Source organism: Haliotis rubra, unplaced genomic scaffold, assembly GCF_003918875.1.
Source record: "Haliotis rubra isolate DU_JTF1 unplaced genomic scaffold, ASM391887v1 Scf196, whole genome shotgun sequence".
Classification (NCBI taxonomy): domain Eukaryota; kingdom Metazoa; phylum Mollusca; class Gastropoda; order Lepetellida; family Haliotidae; genus Haliotis; species Haliotis rubra.
The window spans coordinates 1,515,458-1,535,197 of record NW_025765958.1 but is presented as its reverse complement, the minus strand read 5'-3'; the positions used below and the strand labels follow the sequence as shown (position 1 = coordinate 1,535,197).

General features: G+C 39.8%; 1 protein-coding gene across 3 annotated transcripts; it reads left to right on the top strand.

Moving 5' to 3' along the window:
• Positions 1-1,189: 1,189 nt before the first annotated feature.
• On the top strand, positions 1,190-19,524 carry LOC124274931 (tripartite motif-containing protein 2-like). Of its 3 annotated transcripts, none has more exons than XM_046710305.1 (3): positions 1,190-1,332; positions 15,387-15,547; positions 16,936-19,524. In XM_046710305.1, the coding sequence occupies exons 1-3, from the start codon at positions 1,205-1,207 to the stop codon at positions 17,985-17,987; spliced, it is 1,341 nt and encodes a 446-aa protein (XP_046566261.1). In that variant the 5' UTR covers positions 1,190-1,204; the 3' UTR covers positions 17,988-19,524. The 3 variants fall into 3 exon arrangements, with proteins under 3 accessions (XP_046566261.1, XP_046566263.1, XP_046566262.1); XM_046710307.1 differs by lacking the exon at positions 1,190-1,332 and adding an exon at positions 6,274-6,530; XM_046710306.1 differs by lacking the exon at positions 1,190-1,332 and adding an exon at positions 11,487-11,633.
• The last annotated feature ends 216 nt before the right edge of the window (positions 19,525-19,740 follow it).

Sequence of the window (19,740 nt, the reverse complement as noted above, 5' to 3'; positions counted from 1 at the left end):
ACAGTAAATGGTAAGGTTGATTGCCTCTTTGTTTTGTAATTCCTTAACGCCGCACTGAGCGATACTCCAACTAAATGACGAGGCCTATAAATAATCGAGTTTGAACCTGACAACCCAGTACCTGAAGTGGACATATATCTAAGCTGTTGGGATAGGATGACATATTGACATAACCCTTAACGAAACTCTCCGCAGGTAAGGTGACGGACGTTTTGGCAAAGAGTATATATAAGGTCCTTGCGTAAAAATATGTATTAAAGGCAGATAGAGGTTCTAGGTATATATATATATCATGAAAGGTTTCAGTATTTTTCATTCTGTTCCCATGTAGTTCAAGTTTAGGTACATTTCAAGGCAGCAATGGTGTCATGCCTTGGAAGTTGTATGTTATATTCAGAGTTGGTGTAACCACTCAACAGATTGGTGTGAACTAGTTCGATTTTGTGTAATCTCATCTCTCAGGATTTTTGTGAAAAATGAGTGTTATTCAACTTCAGCGATCAATCGATACTAGAGAGGACCAGACGGGTTTATCAGACATGCGGAGCACAACGAAGGCTAAATAATCAATACAGTCGGTAACCGTTGTTATTCATCCCACCACGTGAGTATAGCATCCTTGGAACTGCTCTGCCGGCTCTTCTTCAACCGCTTTATCTCTAAACTCTGACCTTTAACTGACATACATTGTCGCAGACGTCAACCAAAATGGCGTAAATTTATGCGATGCTCGACCTCTGAAACATTCGCTGGCCGCCATTACAAGTTTACTCTTTGTCGTCTGCTGTTTTGGCAGTTTGAAGCGTGAGGAGGCAAAACGGTGACAGCTGAAATAGTAATTGCAATAACGGGACATAAAAAATGGCCAGTGACAGTCGCTGATTATTTTTGGCGTGTTACATATTCATGCTTTTCCATCAAAAAGGTTTTTGCATCAATACGCAATCAAATGGCCGGAATGTCCATTTATTCATGCATTTTTCATGGCCAATACAACGCTCCTAATTAATATATTCAACATCGACGGTCATAGTTGCTTCATCAGATCTGACAGTTGTTTCTCCAGATCTGACTCTTGTCAGACGCGATACACAGATGTGGTCTAACAGGACCTCACCATCTCTCTTCATATAACATTCCTCAAATCCTGCTTTACAAGTGTCGTGAACCTGCTGAATATTTCAGCCCTGTTTACCCAGGGCCTATGATCAGTGACGACCAGCTCCTGTGTTGTCTTCCCCCTGTGCTTCGGCGTCTTCGCCTGAACCCTGTCACGCCGCCAAGAGTCCGCCCCAGACCGCCATTGTACGGACTGCAAGAAACATGGCCAAGGTAAGCACTACAGACCTGCACCCATGTCCAGATATGTGCTGGAACTCGAGATGTTTATTAATCATTGTACGTAGGATTCCATAGACATGTCCCTTCATGTGTGTAGATGTGTTGGCTTGGGATGTTGTTTGTTTATGCGTGTCGTACATAACACCCATTAACATCTACCTGATTCCAAATGTGCTGGCAGACTATTGGTTGTTTATTTATGTTTACCTAAGAAGGTAGCCATGTGAAAAGTCTTTCAGTTATTCGGGATTTTGGTTGTAAGGTATATACTTCGCTTCGCAGACTATTTGTTGTTTATTTATGTTTACCTAAGAAGGTAGCCATGTGCAAAGTCTTTCAGTTATTCGGGCTTTTGGTTGTCAGGTATATACTTCGCTTTGTCCTTATAAATCCTTATAGACGTGAAACTTCAAATGTCCAAATGTACTAGCAGCTGGGGTAGACGTCGTCCAAAGTACACCCTCATAGATGTGAAACTTCATATGGTCGAATATGTTGGCAGTTCATCAGATAAACATGTAGTTTCATATGGCCGACAAACAGTCCTACCACTGTGATGGTCATACAGATGATGTCTACTACAGTAAGAACCTACAAACCTGTTGCTTCAAATGGGCAACTGTTTATAATCTACTGTCCTCATACTGTGCTTGTTTGTTCAAAAGTAATGCCCATGTGGTTTTATCTCGTACTCCCCTTTCCCGGATTACCTATATCTGGACTTATATTATCGTTGTTTCGACCCGAAGTAAGCAGTAATACAACTATCGATTACCACGGGAATTGAGATTGTTGGGGCGGTATTAAACTTTACATATTGCATAAATTATCCCTCAAATAAGTCTTCAGTGGCAAATGTAACAAGACATAAACACTGCTACAATTATATCGTGAACTGGTCTATCTACGTACTGCTGACAAACAATGTATCCAGTAGCATTGATAAGACATGTATATGACATGATAAATCATATATAAAAATCATTCACGACAAAATCGGTATTGAATGGTACTTGATCCATAGGTTTTTGCTAAAGTCACACCCATATACAGAAGGACGAGATTATCACTTGTTTGCATTAGCTGTGTGAATTTCTAACAATATATTCACTGTAGTATTGGGAGTGGTACAAAGTCGGTATTTAATGTTAATTAAACCACAAATGTTTGCTAAAAACACACCCATATTAGGAAGGACAAAAGTACCATTTGTTTGCATCAACTGTGTGAATTTCATCCAACATATTCAATATAATATTGCGAGTAGTACCAATATTGCAACTGTTATTTAGTGTACATATGAACATAACGTGGCGATATTCTTTAATGCAAAATACAGTTACCAGAATGAATGAATGAATGAATAAATGAATGAATTAAAACGAACGAATTGAAATGTTTCTGACGACCCGGTTGACATGGGATTGCAACTTCTAACGTTTCAGTGAAGTGCTTGTATCCTCTCCCTACTACTTTGTCACTTGCTTAATAAAGGAACTATGTCATGTTCTATAATGCCGCATTGAAAGATTAAGGTAGTTGAAATTCAATTGTCAAACCCGTCTTCACTGGTAGAATAGCTATAAGATATCACTTGAAAACTTGAAACTAATATAAAGGCATGACTTTAACACATTTAAAATAATATTGTTAAACAGTTAAAGTGAGGATCCATGTTTCTTTTCTGATGAACACAGCTTCCGGGAATCAGGGACTTAGTATATTGTAGAGGCATTAATTCACACATTCGTCCTTCCCAAACTGACAATCGATAAAGCCATGTCTCACGAACTAGCTGCAAAATATCACATCACTGTGTACAAGCCATTAACACTAAACAATGATAGCATTCTGCTCGGCCCTTCTGGTTTTTGATACAACCACAAGGATTGAAATAACAGAATAAGAAATGAGCTGTCCCATGGAGTTAGAACAGTCTTTTCCTAGTTTAATGTTTTGTCATACTCGGACAAAATGTGAGTCCATCCGAAATTATCATTTCTCGCATGACTTCCTTATTGGGAAGTTTACAACATTCATGGGTTCATCGATATCCAAGAGCTGTGTATAGGTTGTCCTAAGCGGCAGTTGTGCATACGAAATAACGGCCTGCCTGTCAAACATACAGTGACACTTTTCAAGAAAGTGTCGCCATCTAACCTCTGTCATGTAACGTGTCCAACGTTCAGTGCATGCTGTGTAATCACAGGATCTGGTTTTAATTTTGATTTGCATTGGGCCTCAGGAACGTATTGGAATACAAAAATGGGTGAAATTAGTTAATAATTTCTTCTAAACAGGATCGGGGTGGTAGGGGTAACCTAGTACGTGGTGAAAGTGTTTGCTCATCACGCCGAAGACCCGGGTTCTATTCCCCACATGGGTACATAGTGTGAAGCCCATTTCTGGCGCCCCCGCCGCGATATTGCTGGAATATTGCTAAAAGCGGCATAAAACTAAACTCACTCACTGACTCACTCTAAACTGTATCACATCACTATTATGACACGAGATACCCTAATTGTCAAAAGTATCTGTCACTTTTCCTTGTTACAGATGGCTAGTGGTCACAGATATCACCTCCTTGTCCATCGTGAATACATCATAGCGGTGATAGACGCGATCTTGTTGTTATGACTCTCAAAACATGCTTTGTGTTGAGATGCATTTCCCCCATCAGAGATTTACCAGACATCTGCAGTAAAGTTTATTCATACTGGTTCTCTCGTGTATCGATTGTGAATTTACATCTGTTCTTAAACAGCACGTTTCTTTGTGTTAGAGCGTCATTGCGATCATCTGATATTGAGCACTATAAGCTAAATTATTTATCCCCTCTTCAGATTACTCACACATGCATGCTTGGATAATGTTTTGGGAAGTGCATCCGTTTATTATCTGGTATGACCTTTCAATCCCGCTCGTTTTGCCATCTGCTCATCCATTTTACATGGCTTTCGTTCACAACGCAGGGACAAGACAATCCAATCTGCTGGTGTCATACTCTGCGTGGGGTTTCCGGGTCAGAATAGGTCCCAAGCTTGTCCAAGGCGACAATGGATTTGTCAGACTCGATGACTTGGTTGATTGCGTGTCATCTTAAATGGACTGGGTGTCTGCCTCTGACACGAACATTTAACGGCCGCCGTCATGGAGAAGTATTGGTTGGTTTGTTCTTTAACGCCGCACTCAGCAATATTCCAGCTATATTGCGGTCTGTAAATAATCGAGTCTGGAACAGACAATCCAGTGATCAACAGCATGAACATCAATCTACGCGATTGGGATACGATGACATGACATGTGTCTACCAAATCAGCGAGCCTGGCCACCCGATCCCGTTAGTCGCCTCTTACGACACGCATGGGTTACTGAAGACCAATTCTAACCGGACCCTTAACGTGACATTTAGCAGGAACAGAGCTGAGCGCAACTTTAAACACCAAACAACACACCTAGCGTTCTTACCCATATATGATTCTAAATTGTATTAGGAAGTTACAATTGATCGATTGCAAAAATTGCTGATGTGCGTCAGCAATGTGTTTTGGCTATGGCGTCGCCTTGTATTGGCGTCAACGACTGGTAATAGCGTCGTCTTGTATGGACGTCAACGACTGATAATAGTGTCGTCTTGTATGGGCGTCAACAACCGGTAATAGCGTCGTCTCGTATGGACGTCAACGACTGATAATAGCGTCGCCTTGTATTGGCGTCAACGACTGATAATAGTGTCGTGTTGTATGGACGTCAACGACTGATAATAGTGTCGTCTTGTATGGACGTCAACGACTGATAATAGTGTCGTCTTGTATGGGCGTCAACGACCGGTAATAGCGTCGTCTCGTATGGACGTCAACGACTGATAATAGCGTCGTCTTGTATGGACGTCAACGACGACATTATAACTACAGCTAGCAACCACAACTGCAACTGCCTAATACTAGTACGTTAGTGCTACATGTACACAACACATTGACACCATCAGCCGTCTTGACACATGGTCATGAGAGACAGGGTGATAGTGGATCAATGTGTATGCGTACATAACTGCGCAGATAAGGAAATTACATGAACACTTCCGTATATATCAACGGAGCAGCGCTGTTGTGAAGTATGTTACTGAGCACAGACGCGGTAACTCGTGTCCTGATTAGGATCAGTATTATTATTACAAATCTTGTGAAACCTGTTTTATGGGCTTTCTGAAAATACCCTTATGAAGGAAATCGAATGTGATAGTTGAGCGAACTGGCTGATGGAAGTTGTTTTCATTTCTGTAGAGACATCAGTATAAACTTTCCACACATTCTCATATCTTACAGCATCCCAAATATATGTTTACATTCGTACATAATATGCACAACGGGTGTTGTAGTATGGTCTCAGTGTGTAACCTGCTAGGCATAAGAAAGTATGCACCCTAGACTAACAACTAGTCTCTGAAATGAACATATTTTACCCAAAAATGTTCATAGTGAAAAAAAAAAAAAAACAAAAGCCCTGAGACTTTCTTCTTCCAGCTGTGGAAATCTAGACTTGCCACATTTTCGAGACTTGCGTGGGCTTTCTTGGATATATTTGCTTCAGGGTCTGTACGACAGGCTATATGCACCCATGTGAATGGTGGCTAAAACAAACAAACGTTATTCGATAGGGTTGTGATTTGATGTATTGGGATATTTGCATGCATCTTCAGGTTCAAATGCACCTGTCACCCGTCGTAATTAATATGTTTTCATTGAAGTCACGTTCGCTCAAAATGGTCGGACATGTATAGTAGTGAAGCATCTAATGCTAATACCCTGAACTCAACCTTTGCTGTGGTTTATGAGCAATAGGGCGGCGTCGGAAGGCGAGGCGTGTTGTGGAGCGACCCCGACACAGTCGCTGTGAGGAGATTTGAGACAGAGAAAAGCGCATTTAGGACGAGCTCAACAAGTACCTGTATACCTTCAATGTGACGCTACATGCTTCACCACAGCTGTAAAGGTTATTGTCTAACCCAGCTCAGACTGTGAGGCTTGACGTGTCGACTGCAGTCATTGGGCCATCGATTTGCCGCGGAATTCCGGCGAAGCAGACGATAACAATTTCAGGTTGGGGGTTTGTGTCAGGGAAACCGTAAGCATGGCCGACGAGACACCGCCAGAGGACCATACATTATGGAGCACCGTTTCGTGGCTCAGGTAACACTTGTTTAATGTCACATGGAGAGCAGAGATCATTTACCTTCCTCATAGTTCTGTGATAGCTAGACGTACCACAGCTCCAGGTCGTTATGAACCTACAGCTGTATACACTCTTACCTGACTGTCCTAACCAGAGATTGAGATGGGGGTGGTTATTCACCCTAAATCATGACAACTGGTCAGTTCACTTGAATATACGATGACACTGAAATGTCGTTGTCATCTGTATTCAGCTAATTTATCCCCGTTCTCATCACGAACGCAAACCTGTGTTGTTGCCCTCTGGCAGTCGCCATGACTGTTATTCCGTATGTTTATATTGATCTCAATCTGACGTCCAGGGAAGGCTAACTCTGGCATGTACTGGCCTAGGATACCTACACCATCGTATTGCCTGAAATGACATTATATTTACCTATCCTGTTCATGTATCAAGGTTGTGTTATTGTCATCAGTAACACATCTATACTCATCCCCTGCATGATAATGTTTGGAAAATAAGTCGCTTTCGATTCTGTTTCATTGTGTTTGCCATTCGTTTATATGTGATTTATTGTAGTTTGTTCTTGTCAACTGTCGCCTCGTCACCCCAGGTTCATGACTTACTCAGTCGGATCAGTTTACCGTTTAGATCTGTGTTAATGGAGTAAGTTGAGGAAATGTCCTGTATATTTCCTTATGTGTTTTTGTAGGCTTTCATCATAAACTGTTATATATCATCAAATTCAGTATGAGGTATGTGAATTTCCCTTCTGAAAACCTTGACACATGATTGAATACTGAATACTGTTAAACTTATCCTTTGTGTAAACATGAACACATTATTGAAGCATCGCGAATCCTTTCTTAATAAACTTTAACATCTAGGTATTGTGAAGCTCATCCTTTGTGTACACCCGTACTGGTTATTGCTGTTTTTAAGTTACATATTATGCCATCTGTTGTCAGAAAGGCAACCTAGTACATTGATGGTATCGTGTATTATAAACAGATGTGTGTTTGGGACAAAGCTTTATTCGTAATTATATATTGAGTAAACCAGATTTACAGCATCTACATCACATGACCTACATTAAAAATGTTCCAAACCATCGAAGCGTATCATATGTAGGACGTTTCAAAATAACAAGCTGCACTTTGTGTTTCTCGATTTTCTCACTGCTCCGATTAATATGATCAGAGATGTGAATTCATTTTCACAATTTACATTGTATACATTCAAGTGTACAGTACTGTATGCAGTACTGTGTACAGTACTGTGTCGAATCAAAACATGAAAGTGTTATATTCCTTATCAAAACATTGACGCCTGGGGCATAGTTTCCCATCTCAGTAACAGTACATTGGCCATGTAGACCTTTGTTGGAGAGGTATCTACAGGTCGCAGTGGTTCTGCATGGGTGACCTATAAACGTTTACCCCATTGATCCTAGCGGGGTTTGCCAGTCAATTGATCATGTGTTCCCAGCTTAAACTAGCGGACGGTGGTGTCTGGTCTTTCTCTTGTCGCGGTGTGTAGTTCACGTCCACCATTCAACTCACTGACGTCTCTATTTCACACTGTGGAAGGAGATCACTACTTCTAATTGACTGTATTTTCTCTGTTACAATATATATAGAAGTATATATTCAGTTGGAATAATTCATGCGTAGACAAGTGTATTTAAGTAACTCTTTCTTTGTAATAATATATGCAGAAATAAATATTTAACTGGAATAATTCATTCGTAGACAAATGTGTAAAAGTAACACGTATATGAAGCGGATTTGGGGTATAATTTCTTTAGAGAAATGAATACCATAGATCAAATATTTGACAGCCACCTTAAGACTGGAGGACAACCAACCTTCCTTTGTAAGGTGAAGAACATCTCCTGTAGAACCTCCTTTTTGATATATTTCCTCCAGGGAAAGAAAATATACATAACATATTTGATAGTCACGGAAGGACTGGAGTACCATGAAAACATGCAACCTTCTTTATTGCTTGTAAGAACGTTTCAAATCTACTTCATTCGTAAGATAGGGTGAAGGGGGGAAATAACCCAGTTGAATGGTAAGAGAAGTCGTCATGAAACGTCGAAGTGTAGTTGTACATAAACATGTTTCATGTCTTAATCATACATAAATATGAATAATGTAAGACTCAAATATTACAATGAAAAAGTGACACCTATAAGAGTAAAGAAAAACACGTTTGCAGTGTCCAGTATGCCAAACCTACTGTCTTAATCAAGTGCCATATCAACAATCCAGAATGACCCCACTGAAGGCTGCAAAGAAGAGGCCATCATCAGAGCCAGTCGTCCTTTTCAGGAGTTTTGTTATAAAGTGTTGAAAAGAGTTTATGAAAGTAGAACATAATAAGTTAAAGTATTGAGTAGAACACAGAGAAAGACAACAACAGGAAAATGCTCCTGTAATGAATGCAGTCTTAATTCTAGTTTTATTTACTAGATGTGAACATATTTATAATTCTATATCCTCCATTGCATTTATGTTTGAAGAGATAGTCGCTGACAGCTGGCTCATAATGTAAATATGGATTCAAACATAGGTGATATGTATGCTGAGTCAAGGTCAACGTGACATGACAAATTTCATTTATAACACTGAATATCTATTTGTAGTATGTTACGTATAACATTGGAAACAAATACACATGTATGGAGGATATAGGATAGTTATGGGTAACTCAATACCATGTGTAATGTGAAATGCCAGCTCCTACTGGATCGATGTGTTACAATACAGTGTATGAGATGAAAGGTGGAACCACATCGTTATTGACATGTACGCACATGCACTATGGAAATCCCACCAATCAATATGTATTCATTAAGTACAACATGCAACAAAAATACAGTTCGTAACAAGCATTGATTACTCGTTTGGCGTTGCTTGGAGGTTAGGGGCGGTAGGGTAGCCTAGTGGTTAAAGCGTTCGCTTGTCACGCTGAAGACCCGGGTTCGATTCCCCACATGGGTACAATGTGTGAAGCCCATTTCTGGTGCCGCCGTGATATTGCTGGAATATTGCTTAAAGCTGGAATATTGCTAAAAGCGGCGTAAAACGCACTCACTCACTGCTTGGATGTTAACCCTGCAGAATTCATAGGGTTGTTTGGTAGGCTCCTGTTGTTGACGTAAAGGTTGACTGTGTTGGTTGGTGTGATTCCCACTGTCCGACTAACCAACCCTATATGCGATACTGATGAATTGTCCAAGTGTACATCATTTACCTTTAGACTTAGAAGTGAGCATAATTGTTGATGTTTTCTTTGTCACACTTCACCAACACTGCATGGTCACTTTTTGTCCAAATATTCAAGAAGAGTAAAACGCTTGTACGTATAATAAAGAAGTTGTTATGCGTTATTATTATCATTGTCATGTTGACATTCTAAACTTCTAAATGCTCTCAGCTTAAGAATGATATGCAATATAAAACATGCAATAACAGGCAGGGGACCACAAGCCCAGTTCCTTTTAGTACCACCTATCTGACAGTGAGAGAGTATGGTTTTACGCCGCTTTTAGCAATGTTTTAGAGACATCACGGCTGGGGACACCTGAAAGGGACTTCACACATTGTACCCATGTGGGGAATAGAACCCGTGTCTTCAGCGAGATTGGCGGAAGCTTTAACCATTAGGCTACACTATCGCCTCAGCCCCAACATTCACATTGTTGTAATGACTGAGTGACTAAGTAAGACAGAATGTAAGTATGACGTTCTATTCTTCCTATAAACAGTAGTCCAGGAATGTTAGGTCAGAACCATCTTCCGTGTGATGACATAACTAATAATGTATACATTCAGGGACGGTGGGGTAGCCTAGTGGTTAAAGCGTTGGCTCGTCACGCCGAAGACCCGGGTTCGAATCCCCACAAGGGTACAATGTGTGAAGCCCATTTCTGGTGTTCCCCGCCGTGACGTTGCTGCAATATTGCTAAAAGCGGCGTAAAACCAAACTCAGTCAGTCAGTCAGTATACATTCACCCCAGGGCAGATCTACTTGTCCTTGTTCCACCGATAACAATGAAATATGTCAGGGAGGTGACAGTGGATCTATAACCCGTTCTTAACACAGGTCTGGGGAGTGTCGGGGCTATTTCGGGGAAGGCTCCTGACATATTTCGTCCCATGGAAAACAATCAATAATCATCGTATGCACACACCCTTCTGGATCCTTATATGAAGTGATTGAAATAGTTGGTGTGTATCAATAAGTATGTATGTATTAATGGGTATCACAAAACTTCATAAGTTCTTGAAAAAATAGAATCTATAAATTTCAATAAAATATTTAAAGAACATTGATAATCCCCTGAAAAGATCGTGGGTATCACTTTCATAATGCGTATGAACGTAATAACTGTAAGAGAGATTTATCGCTATGTCATAATACCAGTATTACTAAGGCCCAGCAAGCCACTTACACGGCAGTCTACACCGCCCAATTATTTTGAAATATTCAAACAACGGTGTGATGTATTTCTGACAAAACATTTTGATACGTCACATTCGGTAAATTCCGCCAAATGTCGTCACAATGGGATTTGTCGGGGTGGGTGGGTCTTTGTTCCGAAAACTTCCATATATGGAATACGCATATCCGGTAGATGTCCCACTTTCACCTCTTGAAAAATCGTCACTTCACCTACTCACCGACTGCGCAAGTGTTTTATTATAAGGCTTACAAGCTGTAGCAAACTATCATTTTGGAGGGAAAGGAATTTCAATATACCTTCATCAAGCCACTCAAAACTGTTAGATGAAAACAATTTGAAAGTGCAGTCGTTACTTTACAATGCTATCCTCTCGCTTTACATCGAGATGATACGACATGGATGGTTGACCTAACACCTGTAGGCTCAGCCCGGCTTGTGTACATGGCGATTTAGCCAATCAGATGACAGTATTTTGTACATAGACCAAACATACGTATGCACATGACAGGACCGGTATAAATGAATAGCCCTGCCGAACCCCTTTGAATTATCACAAGGAAAGTGAAGTCCTCATGTCACTGAGGAATATCACCAACGCTTACGGTCGGCCACTGTCGTATCCCTCTGGGACCCCGGATATTTCCAGGTATGTCATAGTTATGTGTTTAGTAGCTATATATCACATGGGATGTGTAGTCGAGTGTCCTGTGACAGCTCTTGTAACTCGCTCACTGTTTTATGCAGTGTTAACGAGACATCCTAATGCTGTACTGTCAAACTTCACCGAACATCCTAATACGATACTGTCCAACTACACTGGACATCCTGATGCGATACGGTCTAACTACACTGGACATCCTAACGATACGGTCTAACTACACTTGACATCCTAACGATACTGTCTAACTATTCTGGACACTCCAATACGATACTGTCTAACTATTCTGCACATCCTAACGCCATAACGATTGCTAGATGTGTATGTGTTTTGTTGCAAAATGATATGAACACGAAAAATGAAATTCAGTTTTATTCAGTTTTCATACATAATGATATTCAGATCAAGTTGATAAGTGTTTTGTACGTTCTCAGATTCCACACTACCCTGTGAATGTCCCTTGTCCCTGTATGTGTACGTCTCTGTTAAAACATTTGATTACCTGCACAAGGCTATATCACTCTGTAGATAATGAGGAGGTACATCGCCATGTCACTGTTGTGAAGGTTTGGTACAGCGAAACAATCTGCTAATATCAAAAGACTGATGACTTCATAACAGTTTTTTTCTGAACAGTTAAATTTAGTTATCATTCAAGTTTCTCTGACTCTTGTATCTAAGTGGCAGAACCTGTTTGAATATACTATATATGTCTCTTTATACAAAACGAGGTAGAATTAACTGACACTAGACAACACATATTCAAAAGTTGTTCCTGAGGAATTTCCTCTTTCTGTCTGGCTGGTTTTGTTCTATTTCAAACTCGTCTGCGTGAAATGTCCTCCAGCTGAAAGACATACCTCAGCCCACAGACACCATATCTACAGACGTTATCCTAGGTTCTTTTGTTAGGTTCTTTTGTTAGTCTGCGCAAATTTATGCAGATATTCAGATTCGTAACAATCTCAGAGAAGCCTTTTGTGTGGATACTTCAATGTGTTGAATTAATATTGAATGGGGTAAAATGACACAGAGGTAATACACATACAAATGCCTCAAGCAACAGCTCCAAACGTGTTCACATACAATACACCAATGGTTATCATATATGTGCCAATGTTGCGACCTGTTGGTCAGTCTCGAGACACGACTGCACGTGTAAAGGAGATCGCAGGTTGAGCAGTGAAATCTCTGGTAAGACTCATGATTAATCAGTATTATTTTGTACTGCAACGAGAGACACTAAGTAACATTGGTAGTATGCTTAGCTGATATTTCGTATGATTATGGCAGTATTTTTTCGCTCATATTTAATAGACTTTTCTGAGGACACATACAGAACATGTTATTGATAGATAACTTCAATGTGACCACGTGCACACTCTCCCTTGACAAACGTTTCAACGCAAACTCATCTTAGTAAATACTCGTCGCAATGAGCAGCTTTCAAACATCACCACACCACACATCATTAACCTGCAAGGCGGCTTCTCTCACATATGCCCCCAAGATGAAGACAAACAGATGAAGCAGTTTGACTACTCTAGCCACACACACAGGGCTGTCTTCAACCCATACGTTGCCCAGGTAATCTCAGTCGGACCTGTACCAGTAGAAACTGAGATAGTCTAGTGTTTGTCGTGAGATTCAGTGCTTGAAAAAGTCTACTCAGTGTTTATATCTTGTTGGTTCATTTGAGTCAATTAGATTAAACTGAAAACTGAACTTAAGTTTATCTGTGTTGGGTTACTGTGTTTTTCATCCTGGTACGAGTCCACTAGGGGTAGTATGGCATTTTATATATTTGTTTCAACTAACCTTTAAGGATTGTGTTGTTTTCATCACAAAAATAAATTCATTTAATAGTAACTGTAGCAGAAGGAGAAGTTGAATCGTATTTATTTAATATTCAAACGTATTTAGAAATTATTGTTTTAGCAAAATATTTTGATTGACTTCAAAGTGTATATTTTAACTAGAATACTGTGATTCTACGTACAGCGTCAGGATATACCAGACGAAACACATGTGGGATGTCCACATATTTGTTTAAACTAACAAACCTACACTAACTCATTGTTTGTTATTCAAGGATGGTTATCCTAGTAAGGGAGCGCCCTTTCAGATATTTTAATGGTTACGAGGCTGACAAAGCATTTAATGGTGTTGTCCCTGGTTGATGATAACAATTTATGTTTATAATCTCGCCTGATCCATATCCACTTAAATACTGTCATCATGGGATGATTGAAGACGTCACGAGTGGAAGACACGCGCTACTTATTTCTCCATACTTATTTCAAAACACAAGACGTTTGATCCATACACATCTGGGCTCATTCAGTGCTGTTCTGGACTAAATAATCAAACAAGATATTTAAAATGTTCGGAATATGTTAATTCCGTTGATAAAATGATGACAAGTTGAACTGCTTATAAGAGTGAACACGGTCATGATGTAGTATTCCATTTTCCCTACCATGGTAACACGATGTGGTTGTCAAGCACTTGTCCCCTGCATCGTTTGCACTCGTTGAAACTATCACACAAAATCGCTCAAGCAGAAAAGTCAGAGGCCTATATCCAGAAACTCATACATTTCTTGTACGTGAGATGAGTTCTGTATAATTTCTGTATGTGGTATAAATATTGAAACTTTTACTGCTGAAAAGAACGCTTTTTATGGCATTGGTGGGGCTTCTCTCACATGAAAAGACCATATTCATTGCTACTATAGGTTCCCAGGCACATTGTGTCGTACCTCACTGAACATATTGGGGATATTAACAAGGCTTATACACATATGACTAGGTCGATTTATGACTACTTCTACTGACCTACATTTCTTTATACCCTCCTTTGTTGCGTGAAGGTTCTTGCTGCGTTAATGAGATATCCATTGTTGCCTTCGGTCATTTAAAAATATATCGGTTAACGTTTACTCAGGAAAGACTAGCGGAGAATCATTTTTTTATTTTCTTTCTTGAATCTAAATATTTTTACTGTGCCTAAAACACGTTCACATCTTTACTATTTTCGAATTGAAACAAAGCAACCACGACAAATGAATTCATAGTTCTATGGGCATTATCCTGGTTTAGGTAATAGTTTTACACTGGTTTGTGTGTGGCCATAACGCTATAAAACTGAGAGGTACTTAGGAATAGCGGGGGGTTTACAACTGACCCACTGGACAACCACTTTATACATAAACCTCGTTATAAAAGGAATTACGATATCTACAACGAGTACCTTTACTGGATAAGCTTGTTAAACGGGATCAGCCGAAATGTCTGGTGACTTTTGATGTGGTTTCATGTATGTACATGTAGATATTCACAGTACAAATCATGTGATTGTATGTTTCTGGTATGGATTTTGACAGTACCACCACTCTTTTACAACTTTAAGGTTTGAAACTGCTTAGAGTGTTTTTAGAATTTCTGAATGTATCGTCATAGAATAAGGGCTATGGAGCTATCAAACAACAGCTGGTTGGTCGACATATTTCCCCATCAACGATTGCCACATTTACATGTGTACAAAGCAACCCAACAGGAATGACCTGTTGCGCTGTCATTCAACCATGATGCTGAATCAGTATTTCCTTCAGTAGAAAAAAAACAGTTTGTGCAGGATGGAACGGTGTGTAGCCATTCTGTTCCCATTTCACATTCTGTTGGTGGATTAATTTTAAAAAGCATCCACATATAAATTCTAAAATGTCAATATTGGTTTCAGAACGAGACGAGACGCTATTCCGGCAATTCCCCCGTCAAGGCCACAGTTACCAGACTTTAGCGCCATGATGTCAGACGCACCGACAACCGGGGACACCGCCGATAGTGCCAAGCTTGAAGAGAAGCTGAAACAGTTTGAAAAGGAGGAGATGGAGAGAAAAGGTAAGAGGATTTAAGGGTTTTCCGATGTGATCAGGTCATGTGGAAGTTGGGTATACTTTGAATTCAATTACTACCAACAAAATTACTCATTTTGAACAGTACTAACACCATAAAATGTTTTGCTTTAATACGAGTTTGAAAAGGAGGTTTGTCTCGGGTCATCAGTTCATTCAAACTGGATATGTAACTGCAAAAGGAACAGGACATACGGAACATGCATACTAAAGTTTTACCATAATATATCCTGTAACATATTGGGGTAGCCTAATGGTTAAAGCGTTGGCTCGTCACGCCGAAGACCCGGGTTCGAATCCCCACATGGGTACAATGTGTGAAGCCCATTTCTGGTGTTCCCCGCCGTGATGTTGCTGGAATATTGCTAAAAGCGGCGTAAAACCAAACTCAGTCAGTCAGTCAGTGTTTCTCTCTCGATTAATCATAAACGTTTCTTTTGGATTACCATTACGCAAGAAAGTAGCGAAATTCAATATTTAACCGAACAAGAGTTGACTCAAAGATTTGTGCTTGCTAAGGACAAATAAACTCAATTGTTTAAACAGAAGGTAACAGTATATATACAAATTCAAGTAACGACTCAAATTGCATTATTCAAGTAACGACTCAGGTCAAATACCAATGAGGAATGTTTTGTCCAGCAAAATGTAACTGTACCAGACATGTTTATGTACGCAGACAAGATATCTTGTAGTCGTCATTTCTACGTCGTATTCGTTACGACCCCACACTTACGAACCAGTGAGCAAGATGTAATTTAAAAACGACCGTCCTCTTCGTGTTAAATTTGCTTCAGGTGAAAGCTCAAAGCAATGCTGTTTACTTGTGGCGGGAATGCGTAACCTATATATTTAGCTGAATGTTTACCGTTTAAACATAGGCTGCCCTTTGAGGACTTAATTGCAGGGAATAGGGTTTACTTGAAAAGAGTATTTCTGAGTCTGTGACTTCTGAAACATTAACTCTGCAGAGCTTGAGATACCTACCACCACCACGTCCCTTTTAGGAGAATGACTGACTGACTGACTGAGTTTGGTTTAACCCCGCTTTTAGCAATATTCCAGCAACATCACGGCGGGGGACACCAGAAATGGGCTTAACACATTGTGCCCATGTGGGGATTCGAACCTGGGTCTTCGGCGTGACGAGCCAACGCTTTAACCAATAGGCTACCCCACCGCCCCTTTAAGAGAATGAGACGGAAATAAACAAACAGAACAAACCTAGTGCACACGTCAAGATGACTTATGGTGACCAAATATCTTGCGATATCATTCTAACAATGGTACATGTAATAAATGTTTACCTCAACCCATGCCTCAAACTATGTTTTTACAAATGTTGTCTAATCTTATATATTCTTTTCACAACAGAGCGAAACCAGGCGCTGCAAGAACAACAGGAGCAAAATGAGGAAGTTTCATGTCCAAACAGATTTCGGGATAAGAGGAGGAAGAATATTATATTTGACGAAGAGAGATTTGAGGACACCTTCCTCAAATGTCTTATCTGTCGAGAGAATTTTGACATGGATGAAAAGATGCCCAAAATGCTTCCTTGTCACCACACATTTTGCCTGGATTGTCTGCGTCAGATGTGGCGAGTGGAAGGGGAGTTTCGACAGACCTTAACATCAGCCTTCAGAGGTATGCCAATGGCGGTGAAGATTCAGTGTCCAACTTGCAGAGACGGCCTGATCACGTCAGAAGCTGAAGTGAAGCGTCTCCCAAATGATCACACCATCATGGAACTACTGGCCTTCATGAAGGAAACAGGCCGAAGTGATGTTCAATACTGCTCTAAGCATCAAATGCAGCCACTCAACTTCTTCTGTGAGCCTTGTATTATCCCTGTGTGTTGTGACTGTACCGTGATCGACCACAAAGAGTCCAAAGGACATATTGTCGTCAATGTAAACGAAGCCATGGATAAATATACGCCAATCCTGGAGAGTACCATGGAAGAAATACAGACTGAGAAAGGTTCTCTCGAAACCAAGAAGGAAACATTAATGAAGAGCGCGGAGAAACTTGACTCGACACAAAAGGATGTCAACGATAAGATCAAGGATGCGTTTATTCGTCTCCGTGAAACGATTGATGAGCGTGAACGAGAGCTGTACGAGATGACAGAAAGAGAAGTTGGGAGGAAGAGGGAGAAGCTACAAGAGAACATGAAGGTTGTTATAGAACGAGACGAGACTCTGAAGAATCAACTCAAATCTCTATCTAATGCCAAGGAAGAGAAGGATATAAGCTGCATGTTTTCAGGTCACAAGGCAGCGAGAGATGTGCTGTCTCAGAAGGTCGAAGTTGTGATTGATTCGATGGACAATTTTGCGGTGGAGTTCAGCTGTGATGACCGCCAAGAAAGGAACATTCGACAAGAGGTGACCAATCTTGCGGATATTGTGTTTCAAGATTAACCCGTGGACTTAAACCAGACCAGGTGCTCTAATACGCAAGTGACAGTTGTTTGTACAGAAGTGGTAGGCTGTGTTAATTCACATAGTATTCGGGAAACTCTAAACGTTGAGGACAGATGTACGTCTCCTCTCTTTTCGAGCATTTTGAGAGAAAGGCAATGCTAGTTTAATTTGTCATAAAGTGTTCCGAAGACTGTTACAAGGGCTTGAGAACATTACGAATTAAAAACCGTAAATATGTAAATGTTAGAGTTGGCAATATGTTACTGTCTCTTACCGAGGAAACCACATAAATATTCATTTCAGAAGCTGCCATCGACGGCATAGGAAATATTTCAATCACTATCAAAACCATTTTCCCGTTCACATTGATGTATTCTTCTACTAATTCAACTTTTGGTTTGAATAATATGATGAGCAGGTGAAGTATGTTTGCCTTATTGCCTATCAATTTACCTCATTTAGTAGAATTGTTCGATAAAAATATGTGTGCTAAATACTGTAAATTCTTGCCGTAGGATAGTCTTTGTTTTAACAGTCATCAGGAAACATCATTCAATAATTTCAATAACTTGTTAATTCAGATATGTTATTGTATAGTTTATATCGTTTCAGTCACTCTTATGTTTATTTACCGTGTACAGCTATCTTGAACTTTCCTCCTCCATCTCACACTCTATGTGACTGTCCTATATGTGCTCTGTATACATTGCTCAGAGGAGTCTCATTGTTTTATCAGCATCTGTTTTATGTATTGTTGCATAAGAATATTTTTCAAGCGTTAGCTTACTGGTTTCTTAAATTTGTTAATTTGTTCAGATTTTGTTTCAGTGTCACACTAGTGAGTTGTTTTACGTCGCGTCGGCGTTGTGTAAGTCATATAGCGATGTCATTTTAGTGTTATCGGAAGTAAACATATTTTGTCAGATTTCCAACACATGGCATTTTATAATAGAGCTAGTGGGAGTAAAATGTGTATGTGATAACAACATTGCATCTAGTGAGCAGGTATTTTGCTTCAACGGTAACAAAGATTCCACATAATTCATACCATTTCCGTGTGATGTTATTGTGAGCTCATTCGTAGCGGGTTTAAGGCAATAGGAGTCATCCGTTCATTCCACACGCTAAAAATGGCTCGAACAGAACAATTGGTCGGCATGTTTATTCATATGTTTTAAAACTCAATATTAAGCTTTGATTGTTGTGTACTTTCAGGATTAATGTTACGCATAAAGAAGGTATTTATTTATTAAAATCAATTTTCGTCGGGTGATAGTTCTAAGACATACATATCTGCTATGTAACAGCAGTATATCAGCTTAAATCACCACTTAGGATACAGAATGTAAGGTTTAATAAGGATAATGCTGATGCAGCTTTGTATTATATATTATATATTGCCGCTATTTCTGTGATCTCGAGCCAGTTTTGAGGATGTTTTACATTCTGTTTGGTATATACGACCTATATGTACATTTATATAAGTATTGTACTCATCGCTGTTTGAGTACTGAAATAAAATTATAAAACACAACTGTGTATTTTGTTATCATCAAATCGATCCTCGTGCATCAACATGAGTGATGTTTACAGAAGGAATGAGTACTCCTTAATACTTATAGAAAACACCGCTAAAATATAGATGGAGTTTTCGCACTTTAAATCTTTACTGAATAGAGTTATCAAGGCAAGCGAAAGCCCCACACAAATGGATCTTTTCATGGAGAATTTTGTTGTTTAGTGAAGACCC

Excerpts from the sequence above, each read along its gene's own strand:
- LOC124274931 (XM_046710305.1), top strand. The coding sequence starts at position 1,205 with ATGATCAGTGACGACCAGCTCCTGTGTTGTCTTCCCCCTGTGCTTCGG. Across the intron at positions 1,333-15,386 it reads CTGCAAGAAACATGGCCAAG|AACGAGACGAGACGCTATTC; the intron begins GTAAGCACTACA and ends TATTGGTTTCAG. Across the intron at positions 15,548-16,935 it reads GGAGGAGATGGAGAGAAAAG|AGCGAAACCAGGCGCTGCAA; the intron begins GTAAGAGGATTT and ends TTTTCACAACAG.